This window comes from Pieris brassicae, chromosome 10 (genome assembly GCF_905147105.1).
Source record: "Pieris brassicae chromosome 10, ilPieBrab1.1, whole genome shotgun sequence".
Classification (NCBI taxonomy): domain Eukaryota; kingdom Metazoa; phylum Arthropoda; class Insecta; order Lepidoptera; family Pieridae; genus Pieris; species Pieris brassicae.
This window is the reverse complement of record NC_059674.1, coordinates 6,301,700-6,321,294: the sequence shown is the minus strand read 5'-3', so window position 1 is coordinate 6,321,294 and position 19,595 is coordinate 6,301,700. Positions and strand designations below refer to the sequence as shown.

Below are 19,595 nucleotides of genomic sequence, written 5' to 3'. Positions count from 1 at the left end.
CGCACTTGGAAAGAATTGGTTGAGGCCACTAGGCCAAAACTGTTCTACTGAATTACTTTTTTAATGTCGTTCATAATTGGATATACCAATATGAATAAATAAATTTAGATTTTATATACAGATGTGTCGTTCAAGTAATAGTATGTGTTAAAGATTATTTGAATTGTATAAAATTACATGGTAATAATTAAAATTAATAAAAAGAAAAACACAGGCACTAATTAAAGATTTAAGTTGACGCATGGTAGATAGTGGCGGTGACCTCAGAGCTGCTGCTTTCCTGGCTCAACGAATAATTATCGCAATACAGCGAGAAAATGCTGCCAGCGTTAATGGTAAACTGCCACAGGGACCAAACGTTTTAAATTTGTTTTAATTTTCTATTTATTAATTTTGAATTATTTTAATTAATTATCATCTATATATATAAATGAATCCTTATTCACTTGGTCGTGGCATCACGCGTGAATGGCTAGATCGATTTCGCTAATTCTTTTTTGTTGTGTTTGTTATTATCAGAAGGTTTAAAAGGAAGGTGTAAAAGAATTAAGAAAATAGCGAGGAAAATTATAAAATTTATGAATACTTTTGTTACGATAGCAAATTTTTTGTATGTCGTTTTTAACTTTTTTCATGTAACCTTATGGCGTTTGACATAATATTGACGGTATGCGTGCTACAAATATCGCCAAGAGGATGTAAGAAAAATGAGTCAGAGAGATATTGATAAAATACATATAAAATAATTACAGTAGCTAATTGTTTGTGGCATTAATCTTGAAAATCAATGTTTGGACAGTTATATGTGGCCTGTTCCCGTGTCGGAATACCAACAAAACTATTTATATACGTACCATAAAAACAAATAAAGAATGTAAAATCATAAAGCATTTCTAGTTAATTATACCAATTCAAAACCAATATTCATAGTTAAGACAGGACAACGTCTGTCATGTCTGCTAGTGTATAATAAAGTTACATGAAGAAATGCGCAAGCAACGGCTTGGAAAATTCACTAATGTTGTTTCGTTTCACCAACACCCGTAGCACAAGTCCAGATTGGCAATGGCTGGCTTCGAATAGGTGGAACATCCTCTATATTCCCTGTACCTAGTGATTTCTACCTATTTCTACATCTCAGGAGCCATAGATTCAATGATTTCCAGTTCTTCTTGCTCGCAACTTGACTTGCGATATCGTAGTAAATGTAAATTCAGAATCAATTTAACATCTTTTCTGTTTACGTTCATAAGTATACTTGTCTACCTAATCATATAAAGTTATTTTGAGTTTGAGTTTTAGATGACGATGCAGTGGTACACAATTGTTAAAGGATCAGGATTCTTATAAAAGGGTGTATTATATTTACATTTAATAAAAGATAATTGCATCATGCTGATTAGGTCTGTTTAAGTTTTGATGTAGCTTGGCCAATTGCGGGTTAACTGCTGGCAGAGCCATTTTGGAGTGACTGCAGTCCGCCTTTCTCGACCGCTGTTGATGTTGGAATTCTGCAGTCCCTTGGCGAATCCAGGTTCGCACTTGCGAGATAAGCAGTGGATGGAGCGGCTACGGGTCAGCAGGCATCATTTCGGAGCCTACATGTACCTTTATCTACTGTAGGGTAACTCTGTATGTCAGAGTTATTGCCACCAGTTCATTGTGACACTGTTTTTGAGTGGGTTATCACGTCTTATTTCGTGTGTTTAATTTTCAGTGGGAAGTAAAAGGAACGTCCTCCACATACAAGGGAATTGAATAAAAGAAATTGTGGGGAAAGATTACTTGGATTTGAAGGGATTAATACAATTAATACAATACAATGGACGAATACAATCTTGATTATTTATTTATTTATTTATACTACGTTACATTTATAGATAAACATATAACATTATACATAAGAATTATAAGGGTTAATGGGTGGCCTTAACGTTGACAAGCGATCTCTTTCAGGCAACCTTAGTAAGAAAAAAAAGTAAAATGTAATGGGTAAAGTGCAAGAAGGTAAAAATATAGAATCATCAAACTTAATCTAAAATTTAATAAAATAAACTAAAAGCTTAGCTCGGATTCATGTATTGCGATTCAATTGAATTGAATTACAAAAGTCAGGATTTACTAGGATAGGATATGGTTAAAAAATGTTTATGAAGAAGAGTTTTAAAAGTTTTTTTAGAATAATAATAATAATCGTTTATTTGCCAAGATAGTGGTACAGTGGTTAAATCGATCAACTACAAATATCCAATTAGACACAGGCATGCAAATGTAATATAATTTTTTACAATGTCTTATTAAGAACGTAAAATAATGTCAAAGATAAATTATTTACAATCAAATTTAGTACTCTAATAAAGGCTATTTTTATTTTATTATTGTACATTTTAAATAACGCAAACAAAACTTTTATTACACAGTATTCACAGTATGTTTTTAGTTTAGTTTGAGAGTCGATGAAGTTTTCACTTATAAAATAAGATAACAGTGAAATAATAAAAAAATACATTTGCAAGGTTGGCAATACACTCATACCAAACTTGAACATATAATAAGTTTCTGTGTCCACACACAACCATGTTATTAATCCTACAAAGGCACAGTTCGTTTTCTCCGAAGAATGTTTTTGAAGTGAAACTTCTTTAGGCACATTAGGGTAGCATTTTCATGGATGAAACGCAATAATAATAATATTAGCGTCACGAAGATGTGCAGCGGTTTTGTCGAAGAAAAGGGAGAGAGCGATTGAGACTGTTTGAGAGAGAGTGAGAAAGGGCGAACGTAGCATGAAGCAAATAGCCATGGAGCGAGAGTAGAACGACAGTAGATGCTATTTTTACAAGATATTTAAATAATGTTGAAACGCGAACTTTATTGCATATTTTACTAATCATGATGCTTTAGTCACAACAATACCAATTGTATTTGTGGTATTAATTTTCGAAACTTTTAATATTTTAATGACAATTAAATTCCTAACATATGTCCCCTTTTCCCTCCCCTAAATCTTGGAAATCTAAAGTTTTAGATTTGTATAAATATGATCAAGACTTAAAAATTACTTGCCAAAGAAGTTTCACTTCTGACATGTGTACTTTGTATGCATGCACTTTTTTTCGTGTATCCACAATTTGAAGGCAGTCTCCTTACACACAGACACGAGGTTGGCATATCGAAAGATGTCCAATTCAGCAGTCATCTGGAATAAAAAGGCAAACTGGCTTTCAAAATGATGGGAATTTTGGGTATAGCTAATCTGTGTTTCACTCAGGTACAACGTCTGCAGCTCTACAAGGCTCAAGGAATACTGCTCACTGGCTTCATTCTCTCTTTCTACGCCGAGACATTACGTCTCTAAGGGTTGTACTAAGTGTAATTTGGTGAGTGTGCTGAAGAGTTGGTTGGTTTGATCCCATCTGCCACGTTTCATCACCGTATGGGCCGTATTAACTTAGAATTTCAACCGCATCACCTATGTGGCTAGGGGTCTTCCACAGTCCGCTTTACAAGACATTTTCTTTTGTGAACTAGCAAACTGTGGAATCGACTCCCAGGGAAGATACGCCCTCCAACTGGAGGGCTCACAACTCCTCCAACAGGTGAAAAGGCATACTTCCACCACTAAAATGGACGTCCACGAACTGGACAACTGCCCATGTTGGACGTAGTCTTGTTTGCTCACCGATACGATATATATTTCTACTATGTATAATACCGTAACAAAATGGAATTAAAATTGATTTTACTTGATCACATTAAACGTCTCGTTGTTCGTTAGTTAAAATAGGAAACGATTCGAACCGGATTCTACACCTACTCGGTCATATGCATGACCACTCGGAAATGAGCCGTTTACTGTATAAAGATTGATTGGACGGCATTATGCAAAACGTATAATATTTAAATTAATATGTGTGTCAGTCACATGTATCTGGGTGCTACCATAGAAGTCTCAGGATACAGAACAATGTTTTCCTGTGTAATAAGATACGAAGTAAAGGGATTTTTATGCCTTAAATTGATGCCAGTCATACACAGAAATTGTCCCAATGGATTCATTTTCATTTTTTTCTAATGTGTATGATAGGGAACCGGGCCGAAATGTGACCAGATAAGCCGGATAAGGCTTAGTACTTTCGCCAAAACAGCCCGTGTCGAGCTGTCAATACCGAGACAACAGCGACATTCACACTAAAGAGATGATACGCTGAAAGTGAAGACAATTTATCAAGTATATATAGTTAGTGTATATCTGAGTGTAATTTGTGTATTTTATGTGTAATAAATCATGTAATTATTGATTAATTTAAAATAATTAGAGAAATTTACGGCGTTTTCCATCCCTTTATTATTATATTTGTTCTGCGCCCGTACTAAAATACGTACCGACTCTGTCAGCTTCTACCTCTAAATTATATTTACGTCTGAATGAAAAGAGATAGTATCTCAAAGTACCATCATTGGTACCTAAGTTAAAATGTCCCAAAACTAATTTATTTTATAAAAATAAGGAGCACCAGTGCAAAACGGGAATATCATTATTGTGTAATACATTCCTGCATAGAACCATCCACTCGTGTATCGCTGAATTACTAAAATGTCTCCATTTATTCTTCGACTACAATTGTACCACATCGTACAAAATGAGTAAGTACCTTCTTAGTAGTTTGTGTGAGATAGGATCAAAAAGTTAAAGTTAATTCAAAGCTTATATCTGTAAATATAAGTATAATTTATATAGTCTGCGTGTAAATTAAAAAAAATAGTAAGTCTGATTTACGTTTATTTTTGGCATTCAAGAGACGTCCAGCGCTACGTCTCGACTGTAAAAAATATTCCGTGTTCTCAGAAAGTACTTAAAGGCATAATACTTTCGGGATAGGTTCTTTAGCCCTTACATATAAATAAGTTTTTTTTCGAAATATTGATAACTTGGCAATACCGTTGAAGTCACGTCAGCTAATAGGGGGTTGGTCTTTGATTTTTTTATTTGGTGTTTACGTCAAAAAAAAAATTGTTTTTATGGCCCGCACGGTTTTTGCATTGTGGCCCAGGGATTATATGTTTATGTACTATTATTTTTAAGAGCTTTGCTTACTTTTACTGAAAAGAGGGGGGGGGGGATAAATCTGGTTACGTAATACTTGAACGGCCCCCAAGGCAAATAATAATTTCCGTCCGAATGTTTTTTTTGTAAAGTGATTAATACATACTTTGATGAATTAAATATATTCTACTTTAAAAAATCCACCTTTCGGTCCTCCCATACAAAACGCCAATAAGATATTGGCGGTAAGGACTTAATATTAGCTTTAGTTGATAAATAATGAGCTATGTTTTAACGATTAACTGAAGAAAATACCTCTTATAATCCTTATGTAATTTTGTAATAATTATTGTGTCACTTACGTGTCACTTACCAAACCATATTAATTTATTGTGAGACATCTCACTATCTAGCATATACCTCTTATTATGATATACCTCTATATAAGCGAATATAATACTAAAATAACTGAAAACACCGTACAAGATAATAACTAGATAATAAATATTTTTGTTTACCAGGGAACCCTGTCGTATTCCTAACGTTACTAGTAGCGGCCAGAGCATTTCCAACAAAAGATATCCTAGAATTAAACGCATTAGAGAAACCTGACATCGAACATATAGATAAGGACATACGCACGGTATCATACATTCAAAACTTCAAAACGATAATGTCTGATTATGTTAAAATGCAATATAAAAATCTAACAGTAACAGATATGGAAGTTGTGAAAGAAACATTGGACGGGTTCTTGCAAAATTTTGCCGTAGATCTGCACAATGTTATTGTCAAGGGGGAAAAAGAGGTTATAGAAGAAATAAACGATGGTATACCAAACTCAACGTTTGATGATGTAAAGAAATGTATTAAGAACGAACTGCCGGATGTCAATGAAGAGATGGCTGATCAGGTAGTATATAAATTGAGGAAGAATCTTTTGAAAACGAGAAATATTTTAGATGGTGTTATTAGAAAATCACAAGTGGACGATGATTTTAATGTAGGTTCTTAAACGTATTTATTTAAGGATAAATATTTTAAAATAAGAATGTCCCACTATTGTTTATATTTTCCGTAAGATAAATCCGTGATGATTATATGTATTTGGATAAATACTCTAACTTATTTATTTATTTATAAGTTATCTTACAGCTAATATACATATTATAAAACAAAATTCTTAGACAGTACAGAAAGCCAAAACAGATTACATTTTAAAAACTTCCTCACATCTTCTTTGGTGAGGTAGAAAATATCAATATCCTCATAGTTGCTGTCATAGTTAGATAGAACCCGAAACATTGGTGAATTATTCATGTAAATCGAGTTCGTACGAGGCACATGGAACAATTTTGTGTATATTGTCGCATAAGGAGGAGGGATTTCAAGATAAATTAACGACAGCAAATAGGGGCTATCTATACGCCCATTAAGAATAGCGTGCAAAAATAGCAAGTCTAGCTGACTCCGCCGACCTTCTAATAAGTCTAAATTAAAGTATTTGCAAGTACCTGCATAACTTTTGAAACATTGATATTTTTTAAAACTAAGGAATTTCTCAAACTTTTTTGTGTAGTTTCTACAGCTTTTTTTATATTTTATATCATATGGAGACCAGATAATACTAGCATACTCCAGCACACTTCTGACATATGCAAAATAAAGACTTTAATCCAATTTATGTTTTTGAAGGACTGGCATGACAGCTTCACAAATCCTAGTTGCTTATACGCTTTGCCTGTTATGTCATTGATATTGTTGGTGATTAAATTACGGGGATTAATTAACGTTATCGTAAATAAACAGTGATATGTTATGGGAAGAACAGTTAGTTAGAGAATAGGACCAAACCGTGTGGTACTTGTTACACCCGAGGGCATGTTTATGCCCCCTTCGGGTGGTGTGATGGTTCGCTCCCTGCTAAAACAGGGTGGTATGGGGGCTGGAATATAGCCCTTGATGGGGGCTGCAGCGCGCATGGAGACGCGATCTCAAATTATGATATACGCTCAGCCGATGGGGTCGTGTCCGGGCAATCCAATCCAATCCGGTGGTGAAGGGTCAAGGAGTAATCTCAACTTGGCCCTGGTGTCGTGGTCGGTGGTGTCGGGCAGCTACAAGCTACGCCGGGTGAGACCCCCGGTAACCCCGAGGGACGTCCAGGAAGGCGACCAGCGGTCGAAGCCGCGGTTGTTGCCACGTCATATCCAGTGTTGTTGGCACCCGTGGAGAGTAGCTCACGCGAGGACCAAACCCTTGCCGCACCGTGATTTTATAGAGCCACGAGCGAGAGAGCACTAATGTTTTCGCTCACACGTATTGACAACGCCTACGCATGTTATCACTAGTACTAAGTGTAGGATAATTTTTTGTATAAATATATATAGTTTTAGAAAATAAACTATTTCATCTTCACCTCTTCTCTACAATACAATAAGGAAGTTTTATTCTATCTCAACCAAGAAACCCCAAAAATATGTTCTGATAGGCCCATTTGTTCAGCATTTTTTACCGAGCCTCACTACACCTCAGCTTCTTCTTCACAGCTTCTGTATGAAAAGAATGGCCAGAAATAAGTGATTCAAACACTTTGTTGAAACCAAATGCAGTAAAATAAAAACAACACAATTGCTCTATTGATTTATTAATATTTTTGGTTCAATACATAGATTGATTTTTAAAATGCTTGCTTACTTATAAATGTCGGGTTAGTAAAACCTAAATTGATTGCGAATGACTGCTGGCATCTGTAAGTAGTTACTGAAGCAAATGCACAGTTTGCCTTTTGATTGCGGGTAAGGTACGATTCCGGGGATAACTGGTTCGATAACTGGAATTTGAAAGTTTGTTATTTAAAACGAGTTCCTAGACAGTTCGAAAAATAATGTTGTCAATCGGTATCTAACGAATTTCCAATGAAAGTATAACGCACTTTATTAACAAAAACTACGATAGAAAGTAGTTCACTAACCTGTTACACCAACACCGTACCCAGTGATAGAGCCGGTGTCTGATCCTGAAGCAGAGCCTGAACTCCATCCACCATTGTTTCCTCCAGTGCTACTTCCCGAGCCAGAGCCGGAACTAGAGCCAGTGCTAGTTCCTCCAGTGCTTGCAGAACCTGAGCCGGAACCAGAGCCAGTGCTAGTTCCTCCAGTGCTACTTCCTGTGCCAGTGCCAGTGCTAGATCCTCCAGTGCTTGCAGAACCTGAGCCGGAACCATAGCCAGTGCTAGTTCCTCCAGTGCTACTTCCTGTGCCAGTGCCAGTGCTAGCTCCTCCAGTGCTTGCAGAACCTGAGCCGGAACCATAGCCAGTGCTAGTTCCTCCAGTGCTACTTCCTGTGCCAGTGCCAGTGCTAGCTCCTCCAGTGCTTGCAGAACCTGAGCCGGAACCATAGCCAGTGCTAGTTCCTCCACTGCTACTTCCAGAACCATAGCCGGAACCATAGCCAGTGCCAGTTCCTCCAGTGCTAGTTCCAGAACCTACGCCGGAACCATAGCCAGTGCTAGTTCCTCCAGTGCTACTTCCAGAGCCAAAGCCGGAACCATAGCCAGAGCTAGTTCCTCCAGTGCTAGTTCCAGAACCTACGCCGGAACCATAGCCAGTGCTAGTTCCTCCAGTGCTACTTCCAGAGCCAAAGCCGGAACCATAGCCAGAGCTAGTTCCTCCAGTGCTACTTCCAGAGCCAGTGCCAGTGCTAGCTCCTCCAGAGCTTGCAGTACCTGAGCCGGAACCAGAGCCAGTGCTAGTTCCTCCAGTGCTAGTTCCAGAACCTAAGCCGGAACCATAGCCAGTGCCAGTTCCTCCAGTGCTAGTTCCAGAGCCAAAGCCGGAACCAGAGCCAGTGCTAGTTCCTCCAGTGCTACTTCCTGTGCCAGTGCCAGTGCTAGCTCCTCCAGAGCTTGCAGTACCTGAGCCAGAACCAGAGCCAGTGCTAGTTCCTCCAGTGCTACTTCCTGTGCCAATGCCAGTGCTAGCTCCTCCAGAGCTTGCAGAACCTGAGCCGGAACCAGAGCCAGTGCTAGTTCCTCCAGTGCTACTTCCAGAGCCAAAGCCGGAACCATAGCCAGAGCTAGTTCCTCCAGTGCTACTTCCAGAGCCAAAGCCGGAACCATAGCCAGTGCTAGTTCCTCCAGTGCTACTTCCTGTGCCAGTGCCAGTGCTAGCTCCTCCAGAGCTTGCAGTACCTGAGCCAGAACCAGAGCCAGTGCTAGTTCCTCCAGTGCTAGTTCCAGAACCTAAGCCGGAACCATAGCCAGTGCTAGTTCCTCCAGTGCTACTTCCTGTGCCAGTGCCAGTGCTAGCTCCTCCAGAGCTTGCAGTACCTGAGCCAGAACCAGAGCCAGTGCTAGTTCCTCCAGTGCTAGTTCCAGAACCTAAGCCGAAACCATAGCCAGTGCTAGTTCCTCCACTGCTACTTCCAGAGCCAAAGCCGGAACCATAGCCAGAGTTAGTTCCTCCAGTGCTACTTCCAGAGCCAAAGCCGGAACCAGAGCCAGTGCTAGTTCCTCCATTGCTACTTCCTGTGCCAGTGCCATTGCTAGCTCCTCCAGTGCTTGCAGAACCTGAGCCGGAACCAGAGCCAATGCTAGCTCCTCCAGTGCTTGCAGAACCTGAGCCGGAACCAGAGCCAGTGCTAGTTCCTCCAGTGCTAGTTCCAGAACCTAAGCCGGAACCATAGCCAGTGCCAGTTCCTCCAGTGCTAGTTCCAGAACCTACGCCGGAACCAGAGCCAGTGCTAGTTCCTCCAGTGCTAGTTCCAGAACCTAAGCCGGAACCATAGCCAGTGCTAGTTCCTCCAGTGCTACTTCCAGAGCCAAAGCCGGAACCATAGCCAGAGCTAGTTCCTCCACTGCTACTTCCAAAACCAAAGCCGGAACCATAGCCAGAGTTAGTTCCTCCAGTGCTACTTCCAGAGCCAAAGCCGGAACCAGAGCCAGTGCTAGTTCCTCCATTGCTACTTCCTGTGCCAGTGCCATTGCTAGCTCCTCCAGTGCTTGCAGAACCTGAGCCGGAACCAGAGCCAATGCTAGCTCCTCCAGTGCTTGCAGAACCTGAGCCGGAACCAGAGCCAGTGCTAGTTCCTCCAGTGCTACTTCCAGAGCCAAAGCCGGAACCATAGCCAGAGTTAGTTCCTCCAGTGCTACTTCCAGAGCCAAAGCCGGAACCAGAGCCAGTGCTAGTTCCTCCAGTGCTACTTCCTGTGCCAGTGCCAGTGCTAGCTCCTCCAGAGCTTGCAGTACCTGAGCCAGAACCAGAGCCAGTGCTAGTTCCTCCAGTGCTAGTTCCAGAGCCAAAGCCGGAACCATAGCCAGTGCTAGTTCCTCCAGTGCTAGTTCCAGAGCCAAAGCCGGAACCAGAGCCAGTGCTAGTTCCTCCAGTGCTACTTCCTGTGCCAGTGCCAGTGCTAGCTCCTCCAGAGCTTGCAGTACCTGAGCCGGAACCAGAGCCAGTGCTAGTTCCTCCAGTGCTAGTTCCAGAACCTAAGCCGGAACCATAGCCAGAGTTAGTTCCTCCAGTGCTACTTCCAGAGCCAAAGCCGGAACCAGAGCCAGTGCTAGTTCCTCCAGTGCTACTTCCTGTGCCAGTGCCAGTGCTAGCTCCTCCAGAGCTTGCAGTACCTGAGCCAGAACCAGAGCCAGTGCTAGTTCCTCCAGTGCTAGTTCCAGAACCTAAGCCGGAACCATAGCCAGTGCTAGTTCCTCCAGTGCTACTTCCAGAGCCAAAGCCGGAACCATAGCCAGAGCTAGTTCCTCCACTGCTACTTCCAGAGCCAAAGCCGGAACCATAGCCAGAGTTAGTTCCTCCAGTGCTACTTCCAGAGCCAAAGCCGGAACCAGAGCCAGTGCTAGTTCCTCCATTGCTACTTCCTGTGCCAGTGCCATTGCTAGCTCCTCCAGTGCTTGCAGAACCTGAGCCGGAACCAGAGCCAGTGCTAGTTCCTCCAGTGCTACTTCCAGAGCCAAAGCCGGAACCATAGCCAGAGTTAGTTCCTCCAGTGCTACTTCCAGAGCCAAAGCCGGAACCAGAGCCAGTGCTAGTTCCTCCAGTGCTACTTCCTGTGCCAGTGCCAGTGCTAGCTCCTCCAGAGCTTGCAGTACCTGAGCCAGAACCAGAGCCAGTGCTAGTTCCTCCAGTGCTAGTTCCAGAGCCAAAGCCGGAACCAGAGCCAGTGCTAGTTCCTCCAGTGCTACTTCCTGTGCCAGTGCCAGTGCTAGATCCTCCAGTGCTTGCAGAACCTGAGCCGGAACCATAGCCAGTGCTAGTTCCTCCAGTGCTAGTTCCAGAACCTAAGCCGGAACCATAGCCAGTGCTAGTTCCTCCACTGCTACTTCCAGAACCATAGCCGGAACCATAGCCAGTGCCAGTTCCTCCAGTGCTAGTTCCAGAACCTACGCCGGTACCATAGCCAGTGCTAGTTCCTCCAGTGCTACTTCCAGAGCCAAAGCCGGAACCAGAGCCAGTGCTAGTTCCTCCATTGCTACTTCCTGTGCCAGTGCCGGAACCAGAGCCAGTGCTAGTTCCTCCATTGCTACTTCCTGTGCCAGTGCCAGTGCTAGCTCCTCCAGTGCTTGCAGAACCTGAGCCGGAACCAGAGCCAATGCTAGCTCCTCCAGTGCTTGCAGAACCTGAGCCGGAACCAGAGCCAGTGCTAGTTCCTCCAGTGCTACTTCCTGTGCCAGTGCTAGCTCCTCCAGTGCTTGCAGAACCTGAGCCGGAACCAGAGCCAATGCTAGCTCCTCCAGTGCTAGTTCCAAAACCTGAGCCGGAACCAGAGCCAGTGCTAGTTCCTCCAGTGCTACTTCCAGAGCCAAAGCCGGAACCAGAGCCAATGCTAGTTCCTCCAGTGCTACTTCCTGTGCCAGTGCCAGTGCTACTTCCTGTGCCAGTGCCAGTGCTAGCTCCTCCAGAGCTTGCAGTACCTGAGCCAGAACCAGAGCCAGTGCTAGTTCCTCCAGTGCTAGTTCCAGAACCTACGCCGGAACCATAGCCAGTGCTAGCTCCTCCAGTGCTTGCAGAACCTGAGCCGGAACCAGAGCCAATGCTAGCTCCTCCAGTGCTTGCAGAACCTGAGCCGGAACCAGAGCCAATGCTAGTTCCTCCAGTGCTAGTTCCAAAACCTGAGCCGGAACCAGAGCCAGTGCTAGTTCCTCCAGTGCTACTTCCTGTGCCAATGCCAGTGCTAGCTCCTCCAGAGCTTGCAGTACCGGAGCCGGAACCATAGCCAGTGCTAGTTCCTCCAGTGCTACTTCCAGAGCCAAAGCCGGAACCATAGCCAGAGCTAGTTCCTCCACTGCTACTTCCAGAACCATAGCCGGAACCAGAGCCAATGCTAGTTCCTCCAGTGCTACTTCCTGTGCCAGTGCCAGTGCTAGCTCCTCCAGAGCTTGCAGTACCTGAGCCAGAACCAGAGCCAGTGCTAGTTCCTCCAGTGCTAGTTCCAGAACCTAAGCCGGAACCATAGCCAGTGCTAGTTCCTCCAGTGCTACTTCCAGAGCCAAAGCCGGAACCAGAGCCAGTGCTAGTTCCTCCAGTGCTACTTCCTGTGCCAGTGCCAGTGCTAGCTCCTCCAGAGCTTGCAGTACCTGAGCCAGAACCAGAGCCAGTGCTAGTTCCTCCAGTGCTACTTCCTGTGCCAATGCCAGTGCTAGCTCCTCCAGAGCTTGCAGAACCTGAGCCGGAACCAGAGCCAGTGCTAGTTCCTCCAGTGCTACTTCCAGAGCCAAAGCCGGAACCATAGCCAGAGCTAGTTCCTCCACTGCTACTTCCAGAACCATAGCCGGAACCAGAGCCAATGCTAGTTCCTCCACTGCTACTTCCAGAACCATAGCCGGAACCAGAGCCAATGCTAGTTCCTCCAGTGCTACTTCCTGTGCCAGTGCCAGTGCTAGCTCCTCCAGAGCTTGCAGTACCTGAGCCGGAACCAGAGCCAATGCTAGCTCCTCCAGTGCTTGCAGAACCTGAGCCGGAACCAGAGCCAATGCTAGTTCCTCCAGTGCTAGTTCCAAAACCTGAGCCGGAACCAGAGCCAGTGCTAGTTCCTCCCGTGCTACTTCCAGAGCCAAAGCCGGAACCATAGCCAGAGCTAGTTCCTCCAGTGCTAGTTCCAGAACCTACGCCGGAACCATAGCCAGTGCTAGTTCCTCCAGTGCTACTTCCAGAGCCAAAGCCGGAACCATAGCCAGAGCTAGTTCCTCCAGTGCTACTTCCAGAGCCAGTGCCAGTGCTAGCTCCTCCAGAGCTTGCAGTACCTGAGCCAGAACCAGAGCCAGTGCTAGTTCCTCCAGTGCTACTTCCTGTGCCAATGCCAGTGCTAGCTCCTCCAGAGCTTGCAGTACCGGAGCCGGAACCATAGCCAGTGCTAGTTCCTCCAGTGCTACTTCCAGAGCCAAAGCCGGAACCATAGCCAGAGCTAGTTCCTCCACTGCTACTTCCAGAACCATAGCGGGAACCAGAGCCAATGCTAGTTCCTCCAGTGCTACTTCCTGTGCCAGTGCCAGTGCTAGCTCCTCCAGAGCTTGCAGTACCTGAGCCAGAACCAGAGCCAATGCTAGTTCCTCCAGTGCTAGTTCCAGAACCTAAGCCGGAACCATAGCCAGTGCTAGTTCCTCCAGTGCTACTTCCTGTGCCAGTGCCAGTGCTAGCTCCTCCAGAGCTTGCAGTACCTGAGCCAGAACCAGAGCCAGTGCTAGTTCCTCCAGTGCTAGTTCCAGAACCTAAGCCGGAACCATAGCCAGTGCTAGTTCCTCCAGTGCTACTTCCAGAGCCAAAGCCGGAACCATAGCCAGAGCTAGTTCCTCCACTGCTACTTCCAGAGCCAAAGCCGGAACCATAGCCAGAGCTAGTTCCTCCACTGCTACTTCCAGAACCATAGCCGGAACCATAGCCAGTGCTAGTTCCTCCATTGCTACTTCCTGTGCCAGTGCCAGTGCTAGCTCCTCCAGTGCTTGCAGAACCTGAGCCGGAACCAGAGCCAATGCTAGCTCCTCCAGTGCTTGCAGAACCTGAGCCGGAACCAGAGCCAATGCTAGTTCCTCCAGTGCTAGTTCCAAAACCTGAGCCGGAACCAGAGCCAGTGCTAGTTCCTCCCGTGCTACTTCCAGAGCCAAAGCCGGAACCATAGCCAGAGCTAGTTTCTCCAGTGCTACTTCCAGAGCCAAAGCCGGAACCATAGCCAGAGCTAGTTCCTCCACTGCTACTTCCAGAACCAAAGCCGGAACCATAGCCAGAGCTAGTTCCTCCACTGCTACTTCCAGAGCCAAAGCCGGAACCATAGCCAGAGCTAGTTCCTCCACTGCTACTTCCAGAACCATAGCCAGTGGTAGTTCCTCCAGTGCTACTTCCTGTGCCAGTGCCAGATCCACTTTTAGGTGCAGAGCTTGTGGCATAAGTGTTTCCAGACGCATTGCTGGTGTAGGATATTGCCTGAGCTGTATTTATTGGTATTTGAACATTTGGTGCAATGAGCTGAGAAATAGGACTAACTGGAGTCAAAGGAGAAAGTGTCTTTGCTATCGGAATACTTTGTATTATAGGTAATTGACCTGGAGTAGGTTGTACTGGTTGAGATAAGGGGACAATTGGGATGGGATTGTTAGGAATCGGATGCAGGGGGTAGTTGGGATTTTTGTAGCCAGGGTAAAACGGTGGAGTTCTAGGTGTATTCCCGGGGTAGAAGTGGGGTGGGTACCCTTGGTATGCAAATGGTGGGTAAGCTGGTGCTGCTGACGGAGGGTATGAAGTTGGAGGTACGTACGGTGGTGGATTATAATATTGATTATAATAATTCTGAGGAACTGGTGCACCTGAATAAAGAAACGTTATTTAAATACTGATTTCTTTAAAAAGACATCTTATAGGAAAATAGATGTAACATAAAAATACTACTTGCCATTATAACCAGTAAAACTATTTTGAGAATTGCTAGAAGCGCTCTGTGAATTCGCTCTTGAATTAGAGGATTTCACATAGCTGCTTCCTGGTCCATAATTAGCCAAATAGCTGTGTCCACTTGTTGCAGCACTATTGGCCTGTCCATTGTTTTGAGAGTATGCGTCGTAACCTACATTACGATTATGGTAAGTCTCAGCTTGGTCACCACCATATGACGACCCCTTCGATTGAGAGTTTGCCGTTGAGTAACCTTGTGTTACACCACCGTATTCTGAAAAAGAACATATTATCTGACCAAATGTCCTTAAAACGTTAGGGCAGGACTTCTGAAGTACTGTCGCTGTTGTTTTGACGATGCTAGTGTGTTGTTTTATTTATTTAATCAGGCAACGAAATGTGCGTTTAATTAATCCACATAGAAATTCTTTCAACGCGGTGTAAACCTAAAATTTGGAGTCATGTGATATGACAATTAGGGAATGGCCGAAAATAAATTAATAAACAGTCTAATTATGCCTATCTCGACCTCTCGGACCTTACTTACCAATCGGTACCATGTTGACGGTATAAATTGGATGACCAAATCGATCCAACGTCTTTGTGGTGGTCACGTCGTATTCTACATCGTCATCTGCAATTAACGCTTATGTCAATTGCTTAGGAAACGAGGGCCGGTCTTTGATGGCCTAAGACGATTCAACTTAAATTCATATCCTATCAAAATTCTTAAGTGGACACAATTCTCGAATGAACAATGGCAGATTCACAAGCAGGGCAACAAGCCGGAAAGAGCCGATAGGGTAAAGGAAGAGAGGTCGCCCTGATGGGGAAGATTGGCAGAAAATGCTCGAGATAGAGAGAGATGGAGCCAATTGGAAGAGGCCTTATTCTCTCAAAGAGGTTGTTGACAAGAAATATATTTATTTTTGTATAAAATTTGAGTGTATCTTTTGTAAATATGGACTGTTTGAATATTTCGGTTTTTTCGTTCTGTCTCTAACCATGTGCCAGCTGTAAATTGCAGCTGTCGTCTCATCGCGATGATAAAGTAATATATGATGCGCATCTCCTTCATCAAGGGTCTGCTAAACGGTAGTGTATATTTGTCTGAGGATACTTCCCTGGATTAGTTTAACTTTTGTGTATTCTCTTACATACGGGATTCGAAGTTCGCGCTAAGGCTCGACTTTTACTAAAGCCTAATGAATATTGTAGAAAGCATTCAGCGATAGACGATTGTTGCCCAAGCATTTTATATTACATATTTAGAATTATATATACTTTTAAAACATTAAATTGTCTAAAAGCTCTATATATTTGTGAATGCGATTTTTACTTGAATATTAACAAAAATTTACAAGAAAGTATTTACTATATCTCTCGTAACGCTATACAGCATAGAAAATATTTTTATGTGAAATTTTAGTCCTTATTTTAAATTTTAGTCATTGTAAAAAATATTTAAGTTGCCTATGGCTGACATTACTTATGGGTTGATGTCTAATACTCTGATATCACTGGTCTTAGACACCAATCGTTGATCGCTGAGGCGGATAAATGACAATTGACATACCTGGTACAGGCCATTGATAGCCAGGGTCTGTAAAATAATTAAATAGATTAATTGGATCCTAATTGTAGTAAAAATTATTTAATAACAAGATTAAATTTTATTTACCTTGAGGAGCAGCATGAGCATGCAATATCTGAAAAAAATAACAGAAACAATGGTAAAACATTACTAGGTTTGATTCCTAGAAAAACTATATTTTATTCACAGTACATACAAAAAGATTGCCAACGCCATTATGAAATGGCCAATATCTATCAACAAAATATCATCAATATGTGTCCCATTCAGTGAAGCTGAAGTGACATAGCTGAAATGGTATTGGTGCTAAGAGGTAATGCAACCGTTTGGATTATCCATATAATCTTATTCGATTACCAGGAAAACAATAAGTATTGATTTGGAAGGCACAGACCAGATAAAACAGATAAATGTATAAGCTCGAATACTTTGAAAAAAAAATTTATTTCGTCAAAACAAGCCTGATTATTTATTTTTTAGCTACATAAATCGCTAGAATTAAACTTATGTACTAACTTACTTTCTACTGCTTAATATCTACCCGCTCCCCGTGTACAATCTAAAAATATGACTAAAGCCAGTCCGGCTTATGAACACACATGATGCTTCTGAGACCTAGTATGTAGTACACACTTTATTCATACACTCACTGACTCACTCACACATTTGCACCCACGCACTCACTGTTGCACTCAGGCGTATTGATAACAGTTGAAAAATCAAAAATAAATAAAATAAAAGATGTATTTAAATCATATATAAATTTTAGAAATTTATAATAATGTTTGTTATGGAAGCTGGAAATATAAGATGGAAGCAATAAATTTAATATGGAAGTAAGGTATAAAAATTCGAGATTTTTTTTACGATATACACCGTATCGAAAAATCGACCAGTTAATATCGATTTTCTACAATCGTAGTAAAAAAATTAGAAAAGATTTATATAGAGATTATCGTTTAGTTTTTTATGTTAGTTGTATTTATTTTTAATTCTTTACTTTATTAATTTAATTTAATTGGTACCATGTAAAACCCCTCAGTGGTTTTGGTGTTTTCTTTACTTTTATTAAGCAATAATTAATAAATCATAAATAATATAAATATAAATAGAAACTTAGTGTACCACACCTACAATAAACATTTTTGACATCAAAAATACTTTTGTACTAAAATGAGAAATGAGATCATAATTATATATTATTTATATACTATAATATACAATTGTTTTAACACAATAAGTGAATTAAAAGTGAAAATTACGCTCAAATTCACTAGAATTCTATTGTTATTTAACGAAACTAATAATATAATGACAATGGGCCTCAGATTCCTCTATCTGTTCCGTGATCATTTCTAATTGGCATTTAGATGATCTAGCTTCTGAGCCTGACACACGCCGTAGCTTTTTGGGTCTTAGGCATACCGGTTTCCTCACAATTTTTTCCTTCATGCGTATTAAATGCGCACATAGACAGAAAGTCCATTGGTGCACAGCCGGGGATCGAACCTATAACCTCAAGAATGAGAGGCGCACTTTGAAAACAATAGGCCAACACTACTCTAAATAAGCTTTTAAAGCATTTCCCATGGAATAAATTAAAGATGAGATAAGTAAAAGATGGTTGTTACAAACAATTTTTTTGGGTTAGTAAGGACAAAAGGCCTATCACCTTGCCAACTTGATCAAATTACAAGAACAACTAATAATATTTACACAATTGTGAATATTGCCCATTTTACTTACGTATTAAAGGCGCTAAAAGCGCAACGAGCACGGCCACAGATAACATTGCCAATAGAGTATAGACCAAATGGCGCGACAAACAACAAAAATAATGGCGAACTTGTTGGAATTGACATTTGCCGTTTGTCATAAATTTCAACTATATTTAATAGTATTGTTTAATATACAGATAAAATACCAATTCACGTTTCGTAATATAAATTATACGAGAGGAGTTTAGCAAATTAGGTTAGACTTAAATTACTTATCAGTCTTAAGTTAGGCTAGATCGTAATGTTCCATGATGTCTTAGTAGAGACACATGCAAAAAAGAAACGAGAGGAATTAATAAATATAAAATAACTTACGCTTACAACGAAGAGCACGAAAGTAGGAATCATTTTGGCCTTAGGACCTTAGGATCCGTTTAAGACCGTAATCCAAACTGATTTGATCACAATTATTTCGAGCATTTATACGAATTTTGAGACAGAACAAACAAAATAAATTTTAATAAAATAATAGGCAATAAATTATCAATTACAACTGATTAAATATATTTGTTTAATTTATTGATTTACTTATTAATTAATAAAATTGGTCTGTATGTTCATTTTGCTTTTAAGAAAAATTGGATAACAACTGTTCTTTTAGTGCCTCATTACTAGAGTCTCGTCAGTCTCTTGTCCTGTGACAGATGCAGTACAGATACCGGCAAACTTCTTGAGCATTAGACAAGGGAGTGGGGTTTGCGCATCGTACACAGCGCGGGACACAAACGTCAACTGATTTACCAATCACGCGATCGACACTTCACTCTCCCGCCGCCGCGCCGACCCCTCCCAGTCATACCTACAAATCGCTTCTGCGCAGGCAAGGATATTTGTTCAAGATTTTTGGCGGTATCTGTAAAACATTCCCAAAACCCACTCCCCAACATTACAAAGGCTTTTTTTAACCAACACGCCGTTTCCCCTGGATTTTAGTGGTCCAGGTACACAACTTTATAAAAACCATAACTAACGCATAAGAACTCGTTATGGTATACCTAATGTACAGATTTGTATTCCATGGAAACAATAAGTCAGGAACGTATGTCCAATAAGCAGAGGTGGATCTACGTAAGGGCTTTTTGGGCTGCAGCCCACGGCCACGTGGATACTAAGGGCCCAAGTCCACACTGAAAATAATACTTGATATTTTCTATTAAAAAAAATAACTGAAATTTAAAAAAATCCAATCATAAGGTTGGAATTCCTGAGATCCATCAACTCATGTGCGATTGGCGTCTATCAAATGGAACGGGAAATTCCCCGTCACTTCTTAATTTATG

The 19,595-nt window shown here is 41.8% G+C and overlaps 1 protein-coding gene and 1 long non-coding RNA gene across 51 annotated transcripts; one reads left to right on the top strand and one right to left on the bottom strand.

Annotated features, from left to right (window-relative positions):
• Window positions 1–4,606: 4,606 nt before the first annotated feature.
• LOC123715701 lies at window positions 4,607–6,171 on the top strand. Its single transcript, XR_006754457.1, has 2 exons — window positions 4,607–4,647; window positions 5,569–6,171. It is a non-coding gene; the product is annotated as an uncharacterized LOC123715701 (long non-coding RNA).
• Window positions 6,172–7,677: 1,506 nt separating this feature from the next.
• LOC123715545 (putative per-hexamer repeat protein 5) lies at window positions 7,678–18,707 on the bottom strand. 50 transcript variants are annotated; one of them, XM_045670622.1, is made up of 14 exons: window positions 18,631–18,707; window positions 16,625–16,652; window positions 16,520–16,546; window positions 15,491–15,577; window positions 14,945–15,217; window positions 13,644–14,858; window positions 12,996–13,454; window positions 12,174–12,947; window positions 11,931–12,026; window positions 11,826–11,855; window positions 9,882–11,711; window positions 8,889–9,164; window positions 8,022–8,444; window positions 7,678–7,880 (listed from the first exon to the last, which is right to left on the bottom strand). In XM_045670622.1, exons 1-14 carry the CDS (start codon window positions 18,661–18,663, stop codon window positions 7,759–7,761), a joined length of 5,673 nt encoding a protein of 1,890 aa, XP_045526578.1. In that variant the 5' UTR covers window positions 18,664–18,707; the 3' UTR covers window positions 7,678–7,758. The 50 variants fall into 50 exon arrangements, with proteins under 50 accessions (XP_045526578.1, XP_045526586.1, XP_045526591.1 ...); XM_045670630.1 differs by having other exon boundaries at window positions 8,889–9,050; window positions 10,107–11,711; XM_045670635.1 differs by having other exon boundaries at window positions 8,889–8,963; window positions 10,485–11,711.
• Window positions 18,708–19,595: the final 888 nt, after the last annotated feature.